We start from the raw sequence: 23568 nt of genomic DNA on the forward strand, positions 1-23568 counted from the left end.
CAAACCTCTCATTATATTTGTAATTCAGTGTGCTTGTTGTGTCAGTATCAATACGCCGCTGACACATGGTTGAACATTGTTTCCATAATGTCTTGTGTCACCTCGTCAACAGTAGAAGTTACAGCAGCATTGTGGTGTGTTTGGCCTTTAGGATGCATATTATGGGACGCACGTGACTGTAGGAAATACAGAGGCTGGTTTTTGGCTTGAATAGCTTTGCAAAAAATAACTAAGTCAATAGCATTCATCTTTTTTATATTTTTGGCCAGTCTATTACTACTATACGTACAGCAACCACCAAAAGCAACAACTTTTAAATCAAATCAAATTGTGAAGCTGTGTTCAAACTAAAACAGTAAGTCTGTCTTGAAATGTGGGAGTTGTTTGCTAAACAATCTAGTGTTTAGCAAATGACTAAATTCTTCACACAAGTTAAATGCCGCTACAAAAACTGTAACAAAAGCCTACAGGCAAAGATTTATCTGGCGCCGGTTCACAAAAACACATCAGACTAGTCGTCTTTACACTTGCAGCCTTACAACAACATCTGGCTCATACCTAACCATCTGTTCGTCAGTCTAGTTCTCTAAAAGGACTCTTAATCTCAAACTCACAGCACATTAAGTAGATTTGAAAACAAAAACTGACTGATGTAGTCTCTGACACCTCTGGACCAAAACCATCCAGTTGCATACATCTGCACTGTCGTTATACACTCCCAGCACTGCTCAGTATTTATCATGCTTTCCTGCTTCACTGGGTCCACATCATTAGGCCTTTTGGTAGGAGCAAGAGGGAGCAGAGGGCCGTGGAGCCTTGCCACTCTGAGGTAATTAGGCACCTGTGTGTCCTATTTATGACCTGACAATCACAAACAGATTTAATCAAAGTGCAGAGAAAGACGAACTGAAATGTTCAGATAATGTTTAGCATTGCATTTAATACCTACAAATTAACAGATAGATGCCACCAGTTTTTAAATTAGGGATGAGAAAAGAAAAATAACGCAAAGCGGAAAGATCCAGTAGACTTTCAACAAAATGAACAATATCTACACTATTTATGGGCTCAACTGCAAACTTTTAGGGCATAAAAACTAGGGTAGATGGATGCTTTGGAAGAAACATTTTTCAGAAATCTGCAGTGCTTTCATTTTCTTACTCCAAGTGTAACTCTGTTCTATTTGTTATTCAGTAGCAGCAGAAGCATCTAAAGCAAGGCTTAAAATAAAAAAATAAAATTAAAAGGCCTACAGGTAAAAACAGTGAGGCTCTGGAATAAAAAAAATAAGTATGGAGGAACACAGAAGTTGAATCTTGAGGTTTGTGATTAGTGCACTATACAGTACCTTGAAAAAAGACATGGTTGCACCATCTTGGACCACGCCGTACTCAATCTTTGTCTGCTTGGCAATGTCATCAGCTGAGTCCATTGGTGAATCCATTCTCTCCACAGTGAGAAACGCTGCTAAGTTAGCCGTATAGGATGATATGATGATGAGTGTGAAGAACCACCAGATCCCGCCAATGATCCTAGTCGACAGGGCTTTGGGCATCAGCTCGGAGCCTGTTTGGAGCAGAGTTAGAGTGTATTAAGCAATTAACTAGATTAAAAGAGTACCTGCCAATTCTGTAGCTGAATTAAACAAATGTAGAAACATGGCCACTTGCATTTTTGTTAATTAGCCTGCAAATGTTCTTGGCAGTGGCACTGGTGTTGGTTAAGGTACTCCCTCACAGAGGAAACAGGAAATGAAGCCAGTTTGGCAGTTTAGCCAAACTCTGAGCTGCTCATTCAGAGGAAGCAGAAGTGAGCGTTGCCCAGGCTTCTACGTTAGGCAGACGAGCTTAAAAGTGTATAGATTACACAGAGGTAGTGACGCCAAGTTAGTTCCACCATACGCTGTACGTTTGAGATCTAACTTAGATCAATGAAAGAGAAAGGGAAACTAGTGTGCTGTATTGCTTCTATCACTATTTAATGTAATATGAAAGTAAGCTATTCAAGACAATTCAAATATTCTCTGACAGCTTCATGTACAACCCTTCAAGTACGGCACTAAACTTGGAGCTAATAAATGTACTTAACTTTCTTCTACTGAGGCTCTGTCAGCATTAAGTTAGCAGTTACTAATGCCAACAACTCAAAAGTTTTACTAACATAAGAGTTGGGTTCTGAGTGGCTCAGTATCAGCCAATTTCAGATCATCAGTTCTTTTTTTTATTACTTATGTACTGTTTTTGACACAATGATTGACAGTGTTGTCAAACTCAGCAGGTTTACTGGATGAACACAACTGCATTTCACAACAAATTCATCACAACCTGTGTTTGAAAAGCAGGAAAAGGAGAAATCGAGCTCTGGTCAGACTGACAGTACTGTAGGCCTTAGTATTACCTTGACTTTGAGTGGCCCTCTGCTTAGTAATACTCTGTTTACAATGGCTCACTCACTGGTGTTAAAGTTACTTTATATCTCATCTCTGACAACCTTTAAAATACCCTTGTGCTTTGTGCACCCTGTTACTTTACTGAGAAGATTTATGAGGGCAATTCTGAAGAGTAACAAGCCCACAAAGGGGGAGGGGTGGGTGGGCAGAGTGGTCAGCTCTTTAACCTCTTCCACCAAATTTGATTGGATTTGTCCTTTGTGGTTTGACAAAGACTCTTCGTGGTTACAAACAAGAGAAGACAGTAGCACGCCTTAATTCACTGTGACTTCAGAGAGGGAAGCTCCAGATGCATTCTCTTGTTGCGCTACAAATGAAGTGAAGCAACGGGTAACTCGATTGAATCCCACACTATAAAGCGCTGTTGTCAGCAGGGAGCGGTATATAGCGCTGCATCAGAACACTCTAATAAATACAAAAAGCAAAACAGTCATAGAGTGCCAAGGAAATAAAACTGTGTCAATATGCCATACGTTTAGTTGAAGGTGGACTCTTAAAAAAACACGTTCTTTCAGGAAGGATATTGAGGCTGTTTCAGTAACCAAGCCTTCAAATCCATCTCACTGAGTGCTGCACTGCTTATTCAGAGGGATGCTGTAAATGGCTGCTATTGGAAAACACAAAAGTGCAAATGCCTTGTGAGATTTGTCCTGGCAAGACGATAATCAGGAATTTAGTTGTAATCAATCTTCCTCATATGAAGCGCCAACTGTGTCCCCCTGCTTTCAGTCTAGAATTACCTGACAGATGCTAGAGTGGTTACCAGTAATTCTCGTCTAACTCTCAGATCTGTCTGCATCATGTACAGCATTCTGGGTTTTTTTGTGCTTGATAATAATGTCTGTTACTCAGGAGCCTACTGTACTGTATGTAGTGTTTCCAGTATGCATGTCCTTGTACCTGAGCAAATGGGTAATCTTGTTTGATGTAATCTAATCATGTTGGCCGCATAAAATAATGCAGCCAGTCAGTCCTGGGTCCCCAGAACTTCCATGCTCACGTTAGACTACTTCAGACACCGGACATTGTATCACTACTGGTCTAGTCTCATAAGAAATATCCAGTTTAATGTTTTACTAATTTTATCGCATCAACTAACCAACACTCATGGCATCATGATGCAGTTTTAAATTGAAATCCAAAGATGTGCACAAAAGTAATTCATTTTTATTATTATTTTGACTGTATTGTGCCAAGCGCTGTGGGGGTGTTGTGCTGAAATTTGACTGAGGCTGTGCTGACATTTTTCAGAACAACCAGTCACGGTTCTGACCATGAGACCAAATGAAGGCAGACTCCTCTGGGCTTGGTAAGATACCAGCAATAAGAAGTGGTAAATACTGCAAAAAATGAACCGACCAGTGTGAATAGTACATTGTAAACATACTTTTCTGTTGTAATGTTAATATTCCATAAGCACTTAACATGTTCAGCAATAACCTATTAAATATTGTATGTTAAATTAGATTACTGTACACAGCATTTGTAGGTAAAACAAAAACACACTAAGCAATTCATACTGTTAGATAATATTTGTATCAGGGTTACAGTATTAACACAATTTACTCAAAAATAAATATTTGATATTGGTACCCTTTTGAATTCTAAATAACCAACCATTCAACTACGTGAAATATCTGTTTGGCAACTTTAATAACATAAAAAGAAAAAACATGGCTCAAAACTTATGTTTGAAATTTCGTCTTTATGTAATGTGAAAAGTAGACTTGACATTTTAAGATTTTTCTAGTTGAGATCTGAGGATCTGTGCTGTTGTATTTTTAACTCCTGATGGATTTATTTTCTCATCTGGTCTTATGTTTTATATATCAAGGAGAAAATTGCGTTTTAGGCTGTTTCCAGTTGATGTTTTAACTATTCTGCTTCAATGTATAAATATTCATAGTTAATACTTGAATACACAGATAACTTTTAGCTAAACAGCACTGGGAAAGGGACTTTTTCTGCTGAGCCTTTTCAGTAGCCCAACTTCTTCTGGGCAGATACATTACTGTACAGGAGATCAGTCTGCATTGCTTCTTACTTGTATGTTACTTTAGATAATGGCGTCTGGCAAATTACTAAATGTAAATGAATAAATCAACAGAATAATTTGCATCCAATAAGGATTTTTGAGTCGTCTATTGAAATAAAAGCCACTTTGTGTGGATGTACTCTTGATCTTGCTAAACGTGAGGCGTTGGTGCCTTTCTCCCCACCCGCAAAGCTTCAACTCTGCATAAGAGAAGTCATGAGAATGATTACCTGCACTTAGGCGTTCTCTCTGTGGAGTCATCAAACAAAACCTCCCTTTCAGAGACGGAAGCTTTTGCCTCTTTTAATTGCTAATAAATGGTGACACTCATGAATGAATTGCTGTTGCATGTAGAACTTGATCTGCATCTCAAGAAGCGAAGTGACATGTTGAGCTTCTTGCGACCACAGATTAGCTCCTGCATAGAAAAAATCTAATACAAATGTTACGTTTTAGGTTTTATGCTCTCCGGGTGATAATGTAGGAATAACCCGGAGAATAAGATGACTGGGAATACATCAGCTAATAAATCAAACATTGTTTTACATGGGAGAACCAATTTACTGAAGTGATCAGACATATGTTTGTTGTGAGCAAAACGCTAGCGAGACCCCCAGGAACACATTTGAAGTATACAAAGTGTTTGCTTTTGCACCTCTTCATATTTTGTGTTCTGTGTGTTGTGTATGACACCTCCCTCCCACAGACAAGCTGGTGGAGTTTTTTTTCCCCCCTTTTGGATCTCCTCAAACGCGTCCATTTGCATTTTAAACATGTCAAGGAAATGGCTTCCATCTCTGCTGCTGTCACTGTGTTTGGCAGACAAGCCGGGGATGTCTGTTTATGTGACACAGACAAAATACACCTCGCTGCAGATACCACCGTGCAGCATGTGTTACAAGGTGGTGTAGCACGAATGGGTGAATCAGTGGGTGTCACTTCTAAACACAGACAAATCATGCGTTTAATATCGCTGTCAAGACATTTGGGTACTGCTCCAAATTATGTTTGCTAATCAAGAAACAGGAAACCCATAAAAAAACCAAGATATTATTTAAAATGATTTGTAGTTTCTCTAAAATACATTTAATAATCTTGAGGGACATAAATATTGGGATGGCCGGAAAACACTAATCCCCGTTTTCGAGCGAATTTTCTGTGTCCTCCCCCTCCCTCTGTCGCCGCGCGCTGAAGCTACGCTCCTAGCTCTCTGCCTGCACAGGCAAATTGGCAGGGCTGGTATGCAGTTTCACAAGAGTGCTGCCGAGCTTCTGTGCTTAATGAATTGCTGAATGTGTTTGCTATCCTTACGGGCACAGATCCACTGCCGGGTCTCACTAAGCCTCCTTGATTTGTCTTGTTACATTGAGGTTAAACATTTTATTACTTGGGTCTTGTTCCTCCACAGTTGACTTCATTATAGTATTTCTGGGTTTCCATTTGCCTACCTATCCCTTAAAGGGACACCTAGCAAGTGGAAACATATTAAACAATAAAATAAATATCTAGGGAATATAAATGTCATTACAGAGTATAATATTAAACTTTTAAATCTGCAGCATTTATCTTCAGGAGTGCATGTTGAGTGGTCGTGCAGGATTCAAATAAAGATGACTTGTGGCAATATTATACTGTTCATTTGTATGAAACAGTGCTGTTGCTATTTGTGTTATCATGGTTGGACTGAGTGAGGCATATGGATCCTCTACAGGATGTTGCACAGCACCGCAGACATCACACCAGCAAGTCCTAGCACATCTGACAGTTGGCATTTGTCAGACATGTTCCTCAACTTACCCTTTTGTCCCTGCATTCGGGAAGCTTATGAGCAGGGCCAGTGACAGTGTTATGGGGAAATACATGCAGCGATGTTTTCCATCCTAACCTGCCAAGTGCCTGACACCAGCTCTTCCTTTTTTTTAAACAGCAGGTAGGTGACAACAGCCTGCCTTTGTCGTGTAAGACAGAGCATCGCAGTTGTTCTTGACAAGTAAAGTCTTATGAAACAGTCACGGAATGGAAATCACTGAGCTTGTCAGTTAAAGAGGCAGAAAGTGGGAGCTGGCAGTGCACAGGAAGAGGGTGGCGTGATAGTATTGTTTTTGACAGGCTAGAGGATGTGCGCGCCTCCGTACCTTGTTGCATTAAAGAACCGACTCCAAACCAGAAACTGTTGAGGAGGGTGAAGTTGTTCTCCACCACATCTGATCCAGGGTTACAAGGATGGGCGTCGTACCACTCGTACGGGCTGAATCTGGGAACGAGACGAACGAGATCTTTTTAAAATCTTTGCCGGTTATGAGATCTGAAAAAGGGCAATCCTCTTTTTATCCTGCTCGAACACCTTTCTTAAGAGGAATCTCAAAAACGGAAGCACAGTAGTGCTGGAGCTATTTTGAAAGTTACAGCTGCCATCAGTTGAGAGAAACAAAGCTATTGTTGGGAGCTGTACAAAGTGCTGCTTTGTACATGATGGCAGCGCTACAAAGCAAGACTTAAAGTAGCATTAACTGATTTCTTTAATGGGGCAGTGGAACCTGATGTAAAAACAAAACTTGTGTTAGTGAAACATAAAAAAACATTTATTATCAAATGTCACATCAAAATATTTCGAAATCAGCTTTTCTCATTTTCAAGCCTAACCTTTGGAATCACACTAAGCTCTATAGGCTTTGTAGTAAAAGGTGACCAATGAAGCACAGCAATAAAATTTAAAAAGATAAATCCATAAAACTGCATCTACCCATATCATCTTTATTTTGACACCTTGTAAAAATGCTGCCCACTCTCCTTGAACCAGGTGCTGAGATAAAACATGCTAAATGTCACTATTTACTACTTTTCCAATTTAAAATGCATTCCTGGAAATAAACACAGATGTCGTAACTTGAATTAAATCCATTAGATTAGAAGATAGTGTCTGACTGAAATTTGAGTCTGTTATTTTGCTGATGTAGTAAGAACGTGTTAATGAGGCTGGAAAACCTCAAGACTTCAAAGTAAATAACAGAGTCCGCTATACAGAATCCTCTCCTGCATATTCTCAGTTCTGAAGGACCATACGACCAATTCAATTGAGTAAAACTCATATTGTTCAAGACATGGAAACACTTCACTGTAATTACATACTGCAGAAATATTTAGAACTATGTCAACAGCTTATTTCAATCAGACAGTTTATGGTTAATCACAATACGGCTTTTTTTCTTCAGCCATCGTTCAAGGATTTCTCATCTCAGTTGGGCAATTAGACATCTGAACTAATACACATAAGAGGTTGTTGCTGCCTCAAAGCTGTTTCTGCATTGTGCATTAGAAGGTCTTCTGTAAAATAGTCTTGTGCTTCTATCTCACAGCCTTTATCTTAACGTTTCTACTTCATGTGTCCCTAATAACATTTGCAGACATCAGTGAGGCCTTGGGCAGTTGCTGTGCTAATATGCTGCTTCATACCATGCCAGCTAATTACTTTGGTCACATTTTGTTTACCTTTAATGTTAGATTGGAAGCCATGGTGGAATAAAACACAAAACGAGAACTTTCCTGACTACAGCTTTAACAATGCTGATTCGAAATCGTATTCTTTGTTCTCGTCTTGTTTTCTTGGGAAGGAAACTCATTAGCTGCTACCTTAACTCTAACAACCTTAAACAAAAACGTCTGCTAAACAGCACTATTACTGGTCTACAGAGGTGATGATCTGGAACGCGTTACATGAAGCACATTTCCATTTACAGACTTTACATTTGTGCTTTCTGAGCCAAGTGATGCAACAATGTCACAAGCCATAAGCTACATATCATTTACTGTAGTACTAATAACAAGCTAGTTTTCAGCCCACCATCAGTGATCGCTCATTTATTCACAGATAACCACCTGCTTTATGAAATAAAAACTGACTGTAAGTAAGCAAGACTTTTACAGCACCTGTAGCTTTGTAGCTTTTTGTGTAGGCAATATTATTGTAGGCACTATATGGTTAATTACATGATTTAACATTAAAAAGTCTTGAAATGAATTTATCCTGTAAACCATACTGTAAATGATTCACATAAGTAATAAGTAATGTATATCTACTGTACAGTAGAATCAACAAAGTTTAAGTGACATGTAACTGAGCTATGCTTGTTTCCACTGATATAATAACACAGCATATTGCATTAAAAGTACAGAGATGCATGCCTCAGTTGTGCCTGTTGTGTCTATGCATAATTAGTCTGAACTTACCGGAAAGTAAAACCTAGTTTCTGTGCTGTGGGCCAGAAGTATAAAGTGTCAGGAGCCTCCGTCACTGTCTACTTAGTGGGACATAAATGTTCATCTGCATCAATATGTGAGACAAATCCTCTCGATCTCTACTTTGTGGCTTATTTCTTATTTCTGTTCCAGTCGTATCTCTTCAGATTTTGAGTAATGGATTGTTTGACAGAGGCAAAATGAATTCTCTCCACTCGTCATCATCTTAAATCGCTCCACGGCTGATGGAAGCAAATATAGGATTGCAGTCGTTTTCCACAGGCTTGTAAATACAGTAGACTGCACTTCTTGTTATTTACAGCACAGCTGTGCAATGGACGATGCCTCTTTGGCCAAGCAAATAGTGCAAAGGTGCATTTATTATGGTGAACCAGAGCTTTTCATATACCAGGAAAGTGTTTTTTGACGTCTATTGTTGTTGATGCTTTAGCACCTCCGCCCAACATTTAGATTTGCCTACTTGTGCTGAAGTAGGCCTCTTATTGTTCACTGCTCTGCGTTCACATGGTGCACTTTTAGGGATGCAGCTATTTAGCTATCTAGGCCGGCCTCCAAAAAAACTGATGCAACAATTTAAGATGATTTTGTACTCATGTTAAGCCACTCCAGAATTTGTTTGGTCTCACAACAACGCGGGGGAATAGAGGAGTGCAGCTGTTTGCTCTCAAGCCCCAGAACCTCATTCAGCGTCTGCTTTTCTAGAACTTCCTCAAGCACCACTTTGCATGAGAAGCAGCAGGAAATGGTGACAATGTTACTAACAGGAAATTCATCATATTCATGACCCCCACCACCTAAAAAAATACTTGCGAGCAAAACTGCTTTAAGCCAGGCAAACATCTGTAATGATTTTATTATTTTTCACAACTAGGAATTTAATGTGCAAATGCTTATGTTCATCTATAAATAGCTTCCTCTGATGTCAGGTGTATGTTTCCCTTTTGTCCTTCTGAATGTAAGCCATGCCTATTTGCATCAGCAATTAGGCTCTAGCAATTCAGACAGACAGGAAACTAGAAATTACTCAGTGAATGGGGCTCCTCAACTGGGGTTATGAACTATACAGATTTTTTGGTATTCCTCCCCTCACTGCTGAGCTCTGGAGCGCCCATGCAGACATAAGTGCCATGATCACTACCCAGCAGCTAACACACAATATGAGAAATTGGCTTGTGTACAACCTGCAATGATAACAGTAAGTAAGTACTGTAAATTGCTATGTCTTTTGTGAGGCCTCATGAAGAAATGTATGAGGGTGTGATAAGTGAAATAGCTGGAAACCTGCACACTTACCTGGCAATGACAAAAAGGACACAGCTAACACCCAGGTAGGCCAGGAGGATGTAGACCCAGATGTCCGGTGTCATGGGGTTCAGGAAGGAGAAGAAGCCGTTGCTGGTGGTGTTGGGTTTGCGATACAGAATGCTAATGCCCATGCTCATGAAGGGCTTGGAGAAGTCAATAAACCTTTCACGCATGTAGGTGATGGTGAGAGGAGCCACTGCCAGGTCTGCTCTCTGTAGCAGAAAGATAAAACATGAAGCAAGCTTTTTATTGGGAGTAGGATTTTTAGCGCGTTCACTTGTGCTTGACTCAGTGTTGTAGGTCTGTGTAGTTATTGTATGTGGGTAGAATGAAAGAGCAGCTGTTAAGCTAATATGTACACTTTGATTTGTTTATTTACCACAATTTATATAGTCATCGCAACAGTGCAAATCTGCACATTGCAGATTTGGTTGAGGCTCAGTTGATCGCTGCAGCCATCTTTGTAAAAATGATGAAGTGATGATGCTTTACTGTATGTTGAAAAAAATGACAATAAATAAATTGCCTTCATTTATCATATGTGGTTCTGTCTAAAGCCATTATCTTCATTTGTGTCACTTGAATGACACATGGCGCCATATAGCATCATGAAATGGACACAGCTGAGCGTGACCGATGCGTTGCAGCGAGCTCTTATGTGTGTGACTCCATATTCAGAAGGTTACCATTTATACTGGCGGCCTCCACATCTTCCCTGCACCATGGCTGGACAGGAGGTTAATGAAACCAGCTGCTTGGTTCACGCTCCAATACCTCTTTCCTCCGAGAAACGACACAACTCACAAAGGGAGGCTTTCTTTACTTCCTACATTCAGCGGCGGGAGGGGAACGCTTTTACCAAGCAACACGGGGTCTTGTGTTTTCTTTCTACTTTAGGCACAACAACGGGACCTTATTTTAATAGAAACTGCATCTTCAGAGCATGGAATCACATCGTCACCTTGTGAATGGATAATTGTTAGTAGTTAAAAATATAGTAATAATATTAGTTTTATAGTAAAGTTTTCACTATGCCTTCCACAGCTTCTCCCTCTAATTCACCACATTGCAATAAACAATGACCAGAGAAAGCATTTCCACTTTGTGGCTTGTGCTGCAGACTCATGACTCATGTTTGTGGCTAAACACACTCACTGCGGCCTCTGAAGGGGTGGGAAGACGGGAAAAGCAGCGCATCCTGCCGTACATCTGTCGTCTCCCTCAAACTATCAAATTTGGACATCACACACTGCTCCCTGTGTTCTCCACTGCCAAATGCACGTTTCAACCAACCTGCCACTCAGCCGGAAGATTTAGCAGCATGCGATTCCGGGCGTCTCTGGGGTAGGCTAATATACATGCCTTGTTCTGCTCACTGCTTAGGCACACAGACTGGGCACAAGCAAGATAACCTGATAGTGCCCTGCTGCGTGCTGCGTGTTATCTGGGTTTGCAGATTGTGGGCTTAGTGGTGTTTCCTTCTGGACCTCCTCACCTTATGATTCATAAAGTCACCGCCAGCATGACGCACACATTTCCAATCTGCACACTCCAGAAGCCTCGCATCGATTTCATACTGCTTGTATGTTAGCAAAAGACTGGCGTCTTGACATTTATGCGCAGAACTCGTATGCAACCGCATCGATATCTCAACTTTTATATAATGTATTGCCACTTCACACTATACAAAGGGCTAATAATAAAATGTGCAGCGTGTAATCAAGAAATTGCTGCTTTGCATAAGCAGCAGGATCAGAGCGTGGCAGGCTGGAAGAATGAATTACTCAAAGTTGTTTTGGCAGGCGAATCGGAAATGTTTGCTGTCGTCACAGTCCAGCTCCTGATTCACCTTGCCTGCGTTAAGGCTCAGCTACTCACTACCACGTCGTCCTGCTTGTCGAAAAAACGATGGTCTTCACACACTCGCAGTCAACAGCAATTAATTTAAAGACGAAAAATAATCAAGGTGAGCATGAAACCCGGCCCTGTACAGTTGCTGTGCAGTAACACCTGAATTCCCTGGCTGCAGCCTCGCAGCGCATGTGTTGGAGCGGGGATTAATTGCAATGACAGAAACAAACGATGCGCTAAGCATGCTATTAACAGTTGTGACACAGCATGATTAAAATGAACGTCTATTGTGACTAAATCAACTTTAACAAGGCCTGTTGCATCATTTAGCCTCTTCCCAACAATGAGCTTTGGGACTACACGCGGGAAAATAAAGGGCTGTACATTATGCTGCAGTAAATCACAGCACTTGACAGCCACATGGGGAGCAAATCGCATAATAGTATAATTCATACTAAAATACAGAACACACGCATACTGTGCATTTTCACTACTTTCTGTCAGATGTTTTTGTTTGACAGAGCTTGATGAGTTACAGAGATGTATGAAGGCGCACAACTGACTAATACACTTGAGTTCTGTCCTCTTAACACGATTAGTGGCTGTGCTGTAAGTGGCTCCATACAGTAGTTACTCTCATGTTTCAGCATCATTTTATCGAATAAAACCAACATTTTCCCTAGTTTTCAGCAGACGTTATCCTACTCAATATTAACTGATCCCAAATAACGGACGGACGGACGGACGGACGGTCGGTCTGTCCGTCTGTCTGTCTGTCTGGGGGGCAGACAAACTAAACAAATGCAGACTATGGCCATACACTCACTGTATGTGTCATTGCTCTTCATGTTGTAGACATTAAATGCTGTTTATCCATACAATATATAGTATTTCATTAAAAGCAGTTTGTATCAAATACATGAAAATAATATACAGTGCAAGCCACAATTCTTCAGTGGTTTACTCTTGTGAAATCTATAGCCGTGTAGGCGTCACTTATCATTTCAGGGTCAGATCTCTTGAGCTTGCCTTTAACTTTATGTTTCAGGTCTGCTGCGTCATGATCAGCTTATCTATACCAGCAGGGGCAAGGAAGCCACTAGACCACAAAATGGAACCAACTAAAAAGCCACAAAGAAGCTGTCATGCATCCTTGCTCATGCGATAAGAAGCAATAAAAGCAATAACTAACAGTACCGATTCGAATCTCCTCTTCTGCCGCTATTTACTAAAATGGTCCAGGTTGTCTGCTACTTTATAATTTCCTTGCGTTTAATGCTATAAACCTGAAGATATTGGAACTAGACATTGTTGAGTGTGTATTCACCCCGTGTTCAACAGGTCTCCATCAGCAGATGCTTAGTCTTCACCAATCGCATGTAAACCTCGTCTCACAAACCCTCATTTGTTGTCTTTGTTTGTAAGCTAAGCAGAAGACTCTGCACGCTCTTCCTACAGACTAACACAGTGAGCGTATGTGTCCCGTTTAATGAGGGAGTCATGCATCTACCTGTCGTGCCAGCATTTTCTGCCTTTACTAATCCATTTGTTCCCCTCAAGGTTATTGTTATCAACATAGATCCAGCAAAAAGCTTGGATGGAGAAATAAAGTGCTGCAGTGCGAGAGCACCTTTCCCAACCCTTTCAGCACCAAGCCATTGACTCCTGCCATACGATTCCCTGCACTAAATGCCACTTAAGCTATTACAAGTTTTCAGCTGAGTACAGCGCTGACCCGATGGGGCTCAGGACAAAGAGAGAGCACTGACAGGGGCACTTATGAAATGCCAGCAGAGAATTGCCACCATCACTTCAATGTGGGGCTGTTTCATGGCCGCTGAGGCTTTGGGTTTGACACAGCTGTGATTGCCTGCTATGCTCCAGTAAGATGATTGCTGGTGTTTTCTTCTGCATCCTTACGATATATGCAGCACTGCATGGTCATCCTACATACAGGCTCGATCCAGCCTCTGTGTATGGCATCAGTACACTTGTAACTTTTAGGCAACCTTGACATAATTGTGCCATAAATGTAACTGACAGCTTTGTGGGCTCTGTCTGACTTGTACTCAGTCATAACTATATCACTGTCCACGTGAAGGACAGAACCTGCAATTCAGCTCAGTGGAATGGTTCTGGACGTTTGTGTGTTGATGTGAAAGGTTTTCACAATATGCCTGCATAATTGTGAAGATGCCAAAGTAAGGTCTGGGACTATTCATATAGATATCAAAGATTAAACGCCTTTAAAACACTTATTCTAGCAGCCTGTTATCTTAGAATAAAGACTGAACCCTTGTGTTATTGTGTGTTTTCGTTACAGTTGCATCTTTCATATTTTTAAAACAAAACTGCTGCTTGATGAGAAACTTTTTAGAGTTGAGTCGTTGCCTGGCAACTGCTGAGCAAAGGTTTACCAGCTTCCACTTACCTTCAGCTGTATTTACTGAACTGACTGCTGTCAGTCTTTGCATCTGACTCGTGGTGGGAAAGCAAACAAGCATGTTTTCAAAAATGTCAAGCGATGTCTTTCATAGAAAAGAGGTGCAATATGACTACTGTAGCATGAGAATATTTTATATGACAACATGAAGGGAAACCTACGTGTTCTATAAGTTCCCTGACCATGCCGTTCCACTGGCCCTTCTCGTCCTGGGAGCCGTATTTCTCGTCAGGCACCAGACGGATCTCATATGTGAAGCCCAGGACGCCGGCGAGCTCCTTAAGCAAGTCGATGCAGAATCCTTCGAAGCGGTCGTTCCCCCGCAACTCCTTGTCAGACTTCTTAAGCATGACATATGGCTCCTCCTGCACAGACCCAAAAGATCAAATGAAAAGCAATGGTGAGGTCAGCTTTTTCAATTTGTTTCGGCACGTGCACCTAATTGAAGCAAAGCGATCTAAGCTGTTGAGCCGCTGTTGCGTTTAACATGCGGCGACAGCAGATCCAAGTTCAGCGTGAGGATCCGGGGACTGTTAAAATATGAAAGAAGGCTGCGTTTTTCTTTTACGCTCATGTATTAGTGAAAGGACACTTGAGCTAATTCAACACTACATTGTCGGTAGACGTCTAATACATTCCGGAGCCGTAACCGGTGTTTGCTCTAATGCACACAAACAGAATGTTTATCCTGCCCCTGTAGTATGGAGCTAACCAAACCTACCACTACTGCTATACTGCTGTGCGTTGACCTATATAGCTTGTGCACATGCTGGTTCATTTTATGGTCAGGTAGCTGCCACTCTTTACTGGCCTGTAATATCCTGCCTGGCTGCTCATAATTTTAGCTGTATAAAGGCTTGATTAGGGACAGAACGCTGCAGCGAAGTGGAACATGCCCACGATGTCGCCTTCATCAATTGTCACTAACCTCAGAGGGATGCACCTGAGCTGATGCCTGCAGTGACAATGACTAACACAGAATGGCTCATAAATTATTTCCCTTATTTAGTGCCTGTTGCCATTTCTGAGCCAGGCAGACTCGCATTTCCTACCGCGAGTCGCAAAACATGTTGGTCTGTTCATGCAAACGGGCATAATGCAATGTATCGCGTTCAGTTTGCCAGATGCATAATTTACCAACCGGGTTCAGAAGCAGAGTAATTGATTCTCTAGTGAAGGTGACCTCTTGCTGTGCGGGGTTTTTACAACTGTAGCCTGTGTGGCACTTAGTAAAAAGATACAGTCAAAGAGGAGAAAACAGGGAGCCGCAGCAGTCTTTATTCCCTCAGGAAATTGCTTTTCATGGGGGAAAGCAGAGGTGGTCATAGTAGAGGTGAGGGCAACAGAAATACAACATCATGTGGGATGTGGTCTGTTGCAGCACTGCCAGTTGTGCAGGGAACAGTGTAAACCAACCGGTGCTAACACAAAGCAGGCTTTTAGTTATTCCACAAACTCTAGATAAATAAAACGCCTTTAAAACAATAATTGTTTGTTTTCCATCAGAAGACGGTGCTAAGACGGAACAATTAGGACGTCCACTCCCATAAATATTAAGTTATAAATACTTGATGACAGAGCATTTACACAGCGTGTAAGCCACAAACTTTCCTCAAGTTGTCCAATTAACTTGATCAAAAAGTTTGCGTGCTCAGGAAAAAAAAACATTACCATCTGTTTCTAGCCTTCTGATTCTCACTATTCCCCATTGTTTGGACTCCATTCAGAGCGTTTTTACCAGCCCTACCCTCGCAGTCGCAGCATGGGCGTGCACAGCACAGAGAGGAGGGAGCTGGGCCTGTGCGGAGACATTACAGGCAATGGAGTGCAAACAATTAATGTAAGGAGGAAAAAGCACATTAAGTGCCTTAATCTCCTCCACGAAGCTATCGCTATGAAGCTGTCAGACGTCTCGTTCATGCTTCGCCGGAATCAGTTTGATGCAACGTCGTTATACTAAGAGGCGAGATTGATATTACGGCTGGAAATCTACCGAGTTTGAAAGTAGGCGATTTTATGACATGTCATGTCAGAAGTATTAACATATGATTTACACGTTTAAATGCCTTGAAATGCTTCTGGGGGAATGAACACAGTTTTGCAGTTTAAACGTCTCTTCCTATTGCAGCAGCTCCACATTGCATCACTTTAATCCTTTGTCCTATTCCTCCTCTTTGGGAAGGAAATAGCACAGACGGCATCTGATGGGCACTAATTACGTCCCGCTTTGACCTCACTTGTCGTAATTACGGGTTTGTGGTCCAGTATAGTACACTAATGATAGTGCTCATCATGCAACTTGTGTATCTGTCTTAAAAAGGTGCACAACGGGAACATCTGTGTCAGCACCTCCCCGACAGCTCCACGAAGAGCGCGACTTCCAGTGACAGCGATAAGTACATGAAGCCGGGGATCTCCGGGAGAATACAGTGATGAGCTGAGGGACCTAGTTTCTTTCTTAACATGTAATTAATTCTGTTCTCAAGAATAGGTAATTGTATCCCAGTGCTTCCTTGATTCCTTCTTGCCCCCGTCCTTCTCACTTAACATGATCGTCTTACTTTGCAGTATCTGAATCACGGATGGGTTAATTGAGCGTTGGTAATCTCTGGCTAAGTCTGTGCAAGAACAGGGTTCCTGTTCTTGAATGGATCAAATGCAGCGGATTATGAACACAAAGGCAAATGTTCTACTACATTTTCCATACCTGTCATTTATTTAAACATCAACTTTTTGAAGACTGGGCTTCTCACTTGTAGTTCTACTGTGATTACTAGCTGATAGAATTGTGCAGCTACTGTAGATCATTAAGCTAATATTGAAATATCTGTCCTTATATTAATTGCTTAATGTTTTTATCATAAAACTGGTATCGGATAGTTAAATGTAATGTAGGCCTTATTTTAAAGCTAGAATTTTAGATTAATGCAGAGCGTTGTCTTACACCGAGCCAAACGTGTGACCTACCAAGATGGTGGTGACGATGAGGGAGCGGTTCGCCAGGGAATCAGTGATGTTCATCCCTTTTCGCTTCGGCACTTCTGTGATGTTGAGTCCTCCCGACGCACTCCATTTCCCCACCTGCAGGAGATGAAAAGTGTGTTGCTGAGTGTTCTGGCGGTCTGTGACCCCGGCAGACTCCCCCGCCCCCCAACTAGTCCCCCACATTAGTGCCGGGTTGAACACATTTCCGGCAGCATTGGGTGTTTGGATGTGTCACCTTTATATTAGCAGGGCGTTTGGCAAATCAGGGCATAGTTGCATGTATGTGATGGATATATATTAATATCTATATATAAGTACAAAGAAAAATATATATATATATATTAATGTTACAAAAATATATGTTCTATAAAGCTTACCACTGATTTGAATTTAAAATTCATACTATGGCTTGCATTTGCTGTTAGGCTACACAGTGAAGGTAATTTAGCTCTGCACTCCCAGTAAATCAGGAGAACAAATACAAAGAGTTATACATGCGAGAAGCCCGCAAGCAACAAAGCTCTGCATATTGTAGAGACACACATTGGAACATATCATTAGCACAAACAGTCCTGTGGCTGTCGGTAACAATCTCTATTTGCCAGTCGAGCCCTCCTCCCGTTTCTCGTGCTTCCTCCATCACCGCAGACGCAGCTTTTTAATATTCGCTGGGTTTTGTGCTTGAGGTGGATCCATTTTTTTTAATAGAGCCCACACACACACACACACACACACACACACACACACACACACACACACACACACACACACACACACACACACACACACACAGAAGAGCATGAAAACCGTCTGCTAATGTCCTCCTTGCCTAATCCAGTGAGAGGCATATGCTCTAATATGAAAAGCACATTAGTTACAGCTTGTCACGCAACCAAAGACGAGTCCAGGAGAGAAAAAATATCCCAATGCTTTCCATTTTGCAACATTCTTTCAATTGTGCCCAATTACAATTATCCCAATTCATTAAAGATGATTATCCAGACTCGATCTACAGTGAAAGTTATTTACTCACGCATCCAGACGGAGCGCATTGCATCCATTCACCCTCCTGAGCTCGCTGGCTTTGAGCTCAAGAATTGCACCCTGGGAACCTGCTCATGAATCCAACAAAAGCTCCAACTGGGGCTAATATTCATTTACGATGGATTAGTTGGGAAAAGTCCACATCTTAACAGGCTCAAATAGTTAAAGCCGATTCCATGGATATACAAGGGAAACCCCAGCAATCTGCAGCGCGGGGCTGGATCAACGCTAATATGCTTGAGCATAGGATTTGCCGCACACAATGAGAAGATGCTAATATGGCATCAAGTACTTTTGCGAGATGACTGTGCTTGAAATTAATTGACCACACGCAGGACAAGATACAAGCGTGAGGGAGAGGAAGAATCATTTCACGAAGCGGGCTTGTAAAACCGCTGCTTTGAACAGAGGGGTTACAAGCTGAAAAGCCCCTGCTATTATATAGTCTTGAGCCTTTAGGGAGTACTTGAGGAAGTCATAATGGGACTTATCCCTATTTGATGTATTCATAATGTATGAAAGCCCTCTAGTAGAGAAAAGCTGTAATAGTCCAGAGGGTACTTCGCCTTCCAGTATAATAAAATAAGTTCTATTCTACATTACCACCCGTTTAGTTTGTGTTGTTTTTGTTTTTTTTTCTTTTTTTGTGAAGCATGTTTATACAGCTCATTACCACCAAACAGCATTTTGGGCATCACCTCAAATTATCATTAGGAGAGGCTGCAATTAACACCCTAATGTGTACCCTAATCCAATTTGCTTTATGATCCACTAACTTATGCTTATGTTGAAACAGCCAATTTGCTTCCTTGTTAGGAGGTAAATGATACTGTCAAATTTGCATTACGTGTAACGCATCGAGAGGGAAATCTGAGCTGAGTACTTGAACAAAAGAATCCGTTGAGTTCTTTTACCAGAATTCCAAAAGTTTTCTATTTTTATGTCATCAACCAAAAGACAAAAGGCACCTTTTCAAGTCCGTCCTCCTTCAGACTGATGATGTCCAGGTCAAAGTCCGTCCGCAGGCCAGTTGTCTTGTTAAACGACAGCCTCCCAGTTAAACCATCCCAGTGGGACTGAAAAGAAACATCTACAGTTTTACAGCCATAGTCACTCAGCACATTCTGCATTAGCATCCTAATGTGTGAAACAAATATTTATGTTACAATGTAACAAAAACACAACTGTACTCATCCTCACAGCGTTCAACAAACACACTGTACAAACACATCAACTTTTTTACAGTTACAGTACATTTTCTATTTCTTCTGCCTCTGTTACAGATGTACATAAGTAAACAGTGGTTGCTGTTTACTTGCTGCTAATAGAAGCCGCCATTAGCACTGTGTCAACTTTGTTCTTTGCCATTTAATTAAAAGAAAATGCAGTTTGATTCTTTCTTTAATAGCGTTTCTTTTACTTTGTCCATTGTGGTCTTTTTTTCAAAAACAGATATTTAATTAGCCATCGTTGTCACTTTGACTCACTCACAGGCTCTGATGCAGGCACCATGTCTTTAATAGATGTGGGTAAAATAGACTAATCAATCATTTTGTGTCGAGCAGCAGCATTTTTCTGATATTTGAAATCCAAAGTGTGACAACCCTATAGGCTGTAGCTTTCTCCTGTCGTCTCTGGTGCTTGGCAGAAGTTGTAAGACGACTGAAGCTTCAAGGAGAAATGTGTAACGCGCGCACACACACACACACAGATGTGGGTGGCATGTTCACCTCTAATTCAGGGGGCCATAAATGCCTCAGCCGCATCACATTTGAAGAGCCAGTTCGACCTTCACAACATGTCAGACACTTGGCTTGAGGCAAGTGTTAATCCCAACAGCCTGAGTGAGTGTTTTATAACCCAGCAATACACTATGTTTGCACTGCATAAGGACAACGTGTAGTAATAGCTCACTGGCTTTAGTCATGATTACAACACATGATCAACAAAACGGCGCTAATGGTTGTGTAGCGCTTGTTAGGATGATGAACAATGCTCGCTGTTTCATCTGAAGCCAGCCGCCACACACACCACACACTGTTTGTCGTCCATTGTAATGGCGTAAGCCTATGCAGTGTTTTGTTTGTACATTTGGCAGACATGAAAACTGTAGCTACAACTCAGTCAATAATAATCATGGTTGTGTGCCAAGCGGGGACACAGGCTGAGCAATGCAACGTGGCCCATCAGGTTTCAGTGTATTTTGCAGGTCTGAGTGTTGGAGGACTGATTTTAACTCTATCAACCAACCATAGCACCTACACTGTGTTTGATTTCTTCTCTTTGCCACAAACCAAACCTCTGCTGTACACAGCAGCTGTACGCGCTGATCCGTGAGAATCACAGGGGTGCTGGATTCTATTCCAGGCGAGACTACGTGAGAGACACGGGTACACCCACAGGTCCCCGGCCCCTCGTAAAGTAAAGGTGTAAGAGAGGAAAAGCTTCCATGGTCACATTCACACCTGCAGGTGGCATTTTCGAGTCTCCAGTAATGTAACCTGGGTGTTTTTGGTCTGTTTGTGAATACCCAGAGGTTGGTCACACAGACGTGGGGAGAGACGGCCACGCAGAAAGGATGATTTAAGCATTTGTGTAACAGCAATGCTGCTATTGTATGAAGCATGACACAGAAGGAACCTGTCCTGTAAAGGCACATGTATCACAGAACAGGATGCTGTTAGTCTGTGAATGGATGAGAATATATAAAATCTGTCTGCTCGGTCCCACAGATGCAGGTGAAGCCTGACTAACATTCAGTGGATCCAATAGTTTAACGCTTTCATTTAGCAATAAAAGTAGAGAGATTATCAAAGGGAAATACAAGGAAAGTCCTGCCATTTGAAACGCTTAAAGCCACGCCCAAGACCGGAACAAAAAGACAAATTATCTTTTTGTTTGAACAATTTCAGATACAGGTAGGAGCATCTCTGCACAGCGTTAATCTGCATATGCCTGTTTGTGTATTCTCGGGCATTGTCTGACTTTCTTGTTAGATGAAATAAGAGCAGATTACAGAAGTTGTGCTTTCATAAGGTTACAGTACGTGCTTTCTGGAAAATAGGTTATGAATACAGGGAATTTATAAAGCTGACAACAACAGCGCTCTGATGTGTCTATCACGTCTTGCTTGGCTTTGTGCGTGGATATGATTGATTTGCTGGGTAAATATGAGTTCCCAGATAACTGCACAGTCCTCAGTCTAATCTCGCTGTCACGCTCACCACTCAAATAGTATGTCACAATGTAAATAACACTTCCATCAAATAGCAGCAGGCCATGTGTCCCATCACCTCTTTGATGAAACTCATAAAGCGCCCTCCAAATCTCCAGGGTTTGTGCCTGTGGCACTGCAGCGAGTTCACCGTCATCTGCGGGGCGTGCTGGTAGGAGACGGACACAATGTGGACCGCATCATAGGTCAGAGCTGCATCTGTCTGGAATAAGGGGTGAACATTATTTCAGCTGATGTCTGTGGAAAGTCAAACACTGGGGTCACCCGTGACCTTTGTGTTTGTTGTGAGTAAATTACCCCAAGTTCATTTTAGAGACATATTTATTGTATGTGCTGTAGTAGTACTGCACTGTATCTGTGCTTTTATTATCAGCACTTTGTTTTAGTGCTGTGTTCAAAAGTTAATAAATGATCATAATACAGTACACAAAAACAGAGATTGCTGCAAAATGGCTTAACATGACCTGATAATAGGTGAGATGTGTGGAGGTGTTGTATTAGTAGTTATTAGTTAGTTGTAATAGTAGTTATGCAAATACTGAGCCAGTTATGCATTAAGCATCATAAACCAGCCATTTAAAAAAGAATGCTAAGGTTCTCTGCACATGGCTAAAAGCATAAACGATAAGGCTACAGAGCTGTGCCATCAGGGAGCCAGAACGCAACCAGGAAGTCTCTACAAGCCTACATTTTTTCTCCTTCCAAGCTTTTATGGTTTTCTGAAATGTCCTTTACATATATTACATGCCTCTGTAAACTTGACAGATTGTTCTAAAATCATCAGTAGTAAATATGAATCAACTCTGAGAATCGCGTGATTTGTTTTTTTAGTTAAATGAAAATTAATTTTAAAATAGTATAGTATCAACGGCTAGGGTTGAAGTCATAAATATACATATTTATAATAAAACATACCGTCATGATGCCCTCCAGCAGGCCAGAGTCAGGTTTAGGTGGAATCTGCCTTTCCATCGACCACTTTTCCACAATTGACGCCACCTGGGGATTGTCCACGTTGAGGATGCGGAAACCGGTCATGTTAACCCCACAAAAGCGATATGGCTCTAGGTCGATGGCCATCAGATCCTTTGGAGAGACAACAGTGATGCGGGAGAGATTCATATTCACTTTGCCAACACCAAGCATTTTTACTCGCAGCAACTGATTAAAGAGGTGCTATATTAGGATCAGTGAAGCAGAGAGAAATGAAGTTGTTTTCAATGTCAAATCAGGAGATTTGAGTGTGATGTCTGAACCAGTGTCTGTGTAATAAATGAAATCTAAAAAGACTCAGGTGGCAGATTCACCTCTCTGCTGGTAAATCCTTTTACAATTGACAAACCTCTGTTGTTATTCTAGCTACATAATAATGCTGAATTCAAGCTTGTGATACAGGATGTTTTGTCTCAGTTATTCATGTTTGAAATCCTCTCTATCGCTGCATAGTTTTATATGGGAAGATTCAAATTCTTTGTTGTAATTTAGACAATAGAAAACAAGAGGAAAACGACAAACAAACTCCATTTCATATTAATAATTCATCACTTGCATTCCCTCGGCAACTTCTAAGCAAAAAAGCAATTCAATTTGAGCTGCGTAATTTCTGGGGCAGCAATTGTAGCTGAAGTGTGAAGTCACATGTTGACACATGTCGTGTCAGAATGGGCCAGGGGGCTTGGAGGAGACATTTGGATGAACATAGATATTTCATTAGCACCCCGTGGGGTTAGTGCTGGAGGAGCGAGAGCGCGAGACACTAAAGAACGGCCACCGCCAGTCACGGAGATATTTCTTCTCCCTCTTTTCCCTGTTTCCCAGCAGAACGCGGTGAAGCCCTCTCTTTTTGGTACTGTGATAAAAGTAAATCGCTATTGTTCTATATGACATTCAGAAACGCTCAGGAAAGTAGATCAGGTTACAAGTTTCATCGCTTTGAAGCTAAGAATACAAACTAACTGGGACAG

The 23568-nt window shown here is 41.4% G+C and overlaps 1 protein-coding gene and 1 long non-coding RNA gene across 15 annotated transcripts in view; one reads left to right on the forward strand and one right to left on the reverse strand.

The window, feature by feature from the left end:
• LOC129603124 (uncharacterized) overlaps positions 1-23568 on the forward strand; it is a 179541-nt gene that overhangs the window by 61387 nt on the left and 94586 nt on the right. For 4 of the 14 annotated variants that reach the window (XR_008692769.1, XR_008692766.1, XR_008692774.1 and 1 more), the window contains one exon: positions 3701-3758. The exons of 7 other annotated variants lie outside the window; for them this stretch is intronic. This is a non-coding gene — a long non-coding RNA (uncharacterized LOC129603124). Of the gene's footprint in view, positions 1-3700; positions 3759-12945; positions 12961-16660; positions 17315-23568 lie in introns of those variants that run through there. 3 more of the 14 variants (XR_008692772.1, XR_008692777.1, XR_008692773.1) reach the window with 2 other exon arrangements.
• Positions 1-23568, reverse strand: part of grik3 (glutamate ionotropic receptor kainate type subunit 3) — a 65303-nt gene that overhangs the window by 2478 nt on the left and 39257 nt on the right. Inside the window, exons 6-13 of the mRNA XM_029130487.3 lie at positions 22520-22690; positions 21663-21806; positions 19338-19445; positions 17308-17421; positions 14502-14705; positions 10035-10258; positions 6620-6738; positions 1349-1566 (exon numbers count right to left, since the gene is read on the reverse strand). Coding sequence (XP_028986320.1) covers positions 1349-1566; positions 6620-6738; positions 10035-10258; positions 14502-14705; positions 17308-17421; positions 19338-19445; positions 21663-21806; positions 22520-22690 — 1302 coding nt within the window. The remainder of the gene's footprint in view (positions 1-1348; positions 1567-6619; positions 6739-10034; positions 10259-14501; positions 14706-17307; positions 17422-19337; positions 19446-21662; positions 21807-22519; positions 22691-23568) is intronic.

This window comes from Betta splendens, chromosome 16, assembly GCF_900634795.4.
Source record: "Betta splendens chromosome 16, fBetSpl5.4, whole genome shotgun sequence".
NCBI classification, from domain to species: Eukaryota; Metazoa; Chordata; class Actinopteri; order Anabantiformes; family Osphronemidae; genus Betta; species Betta splendens.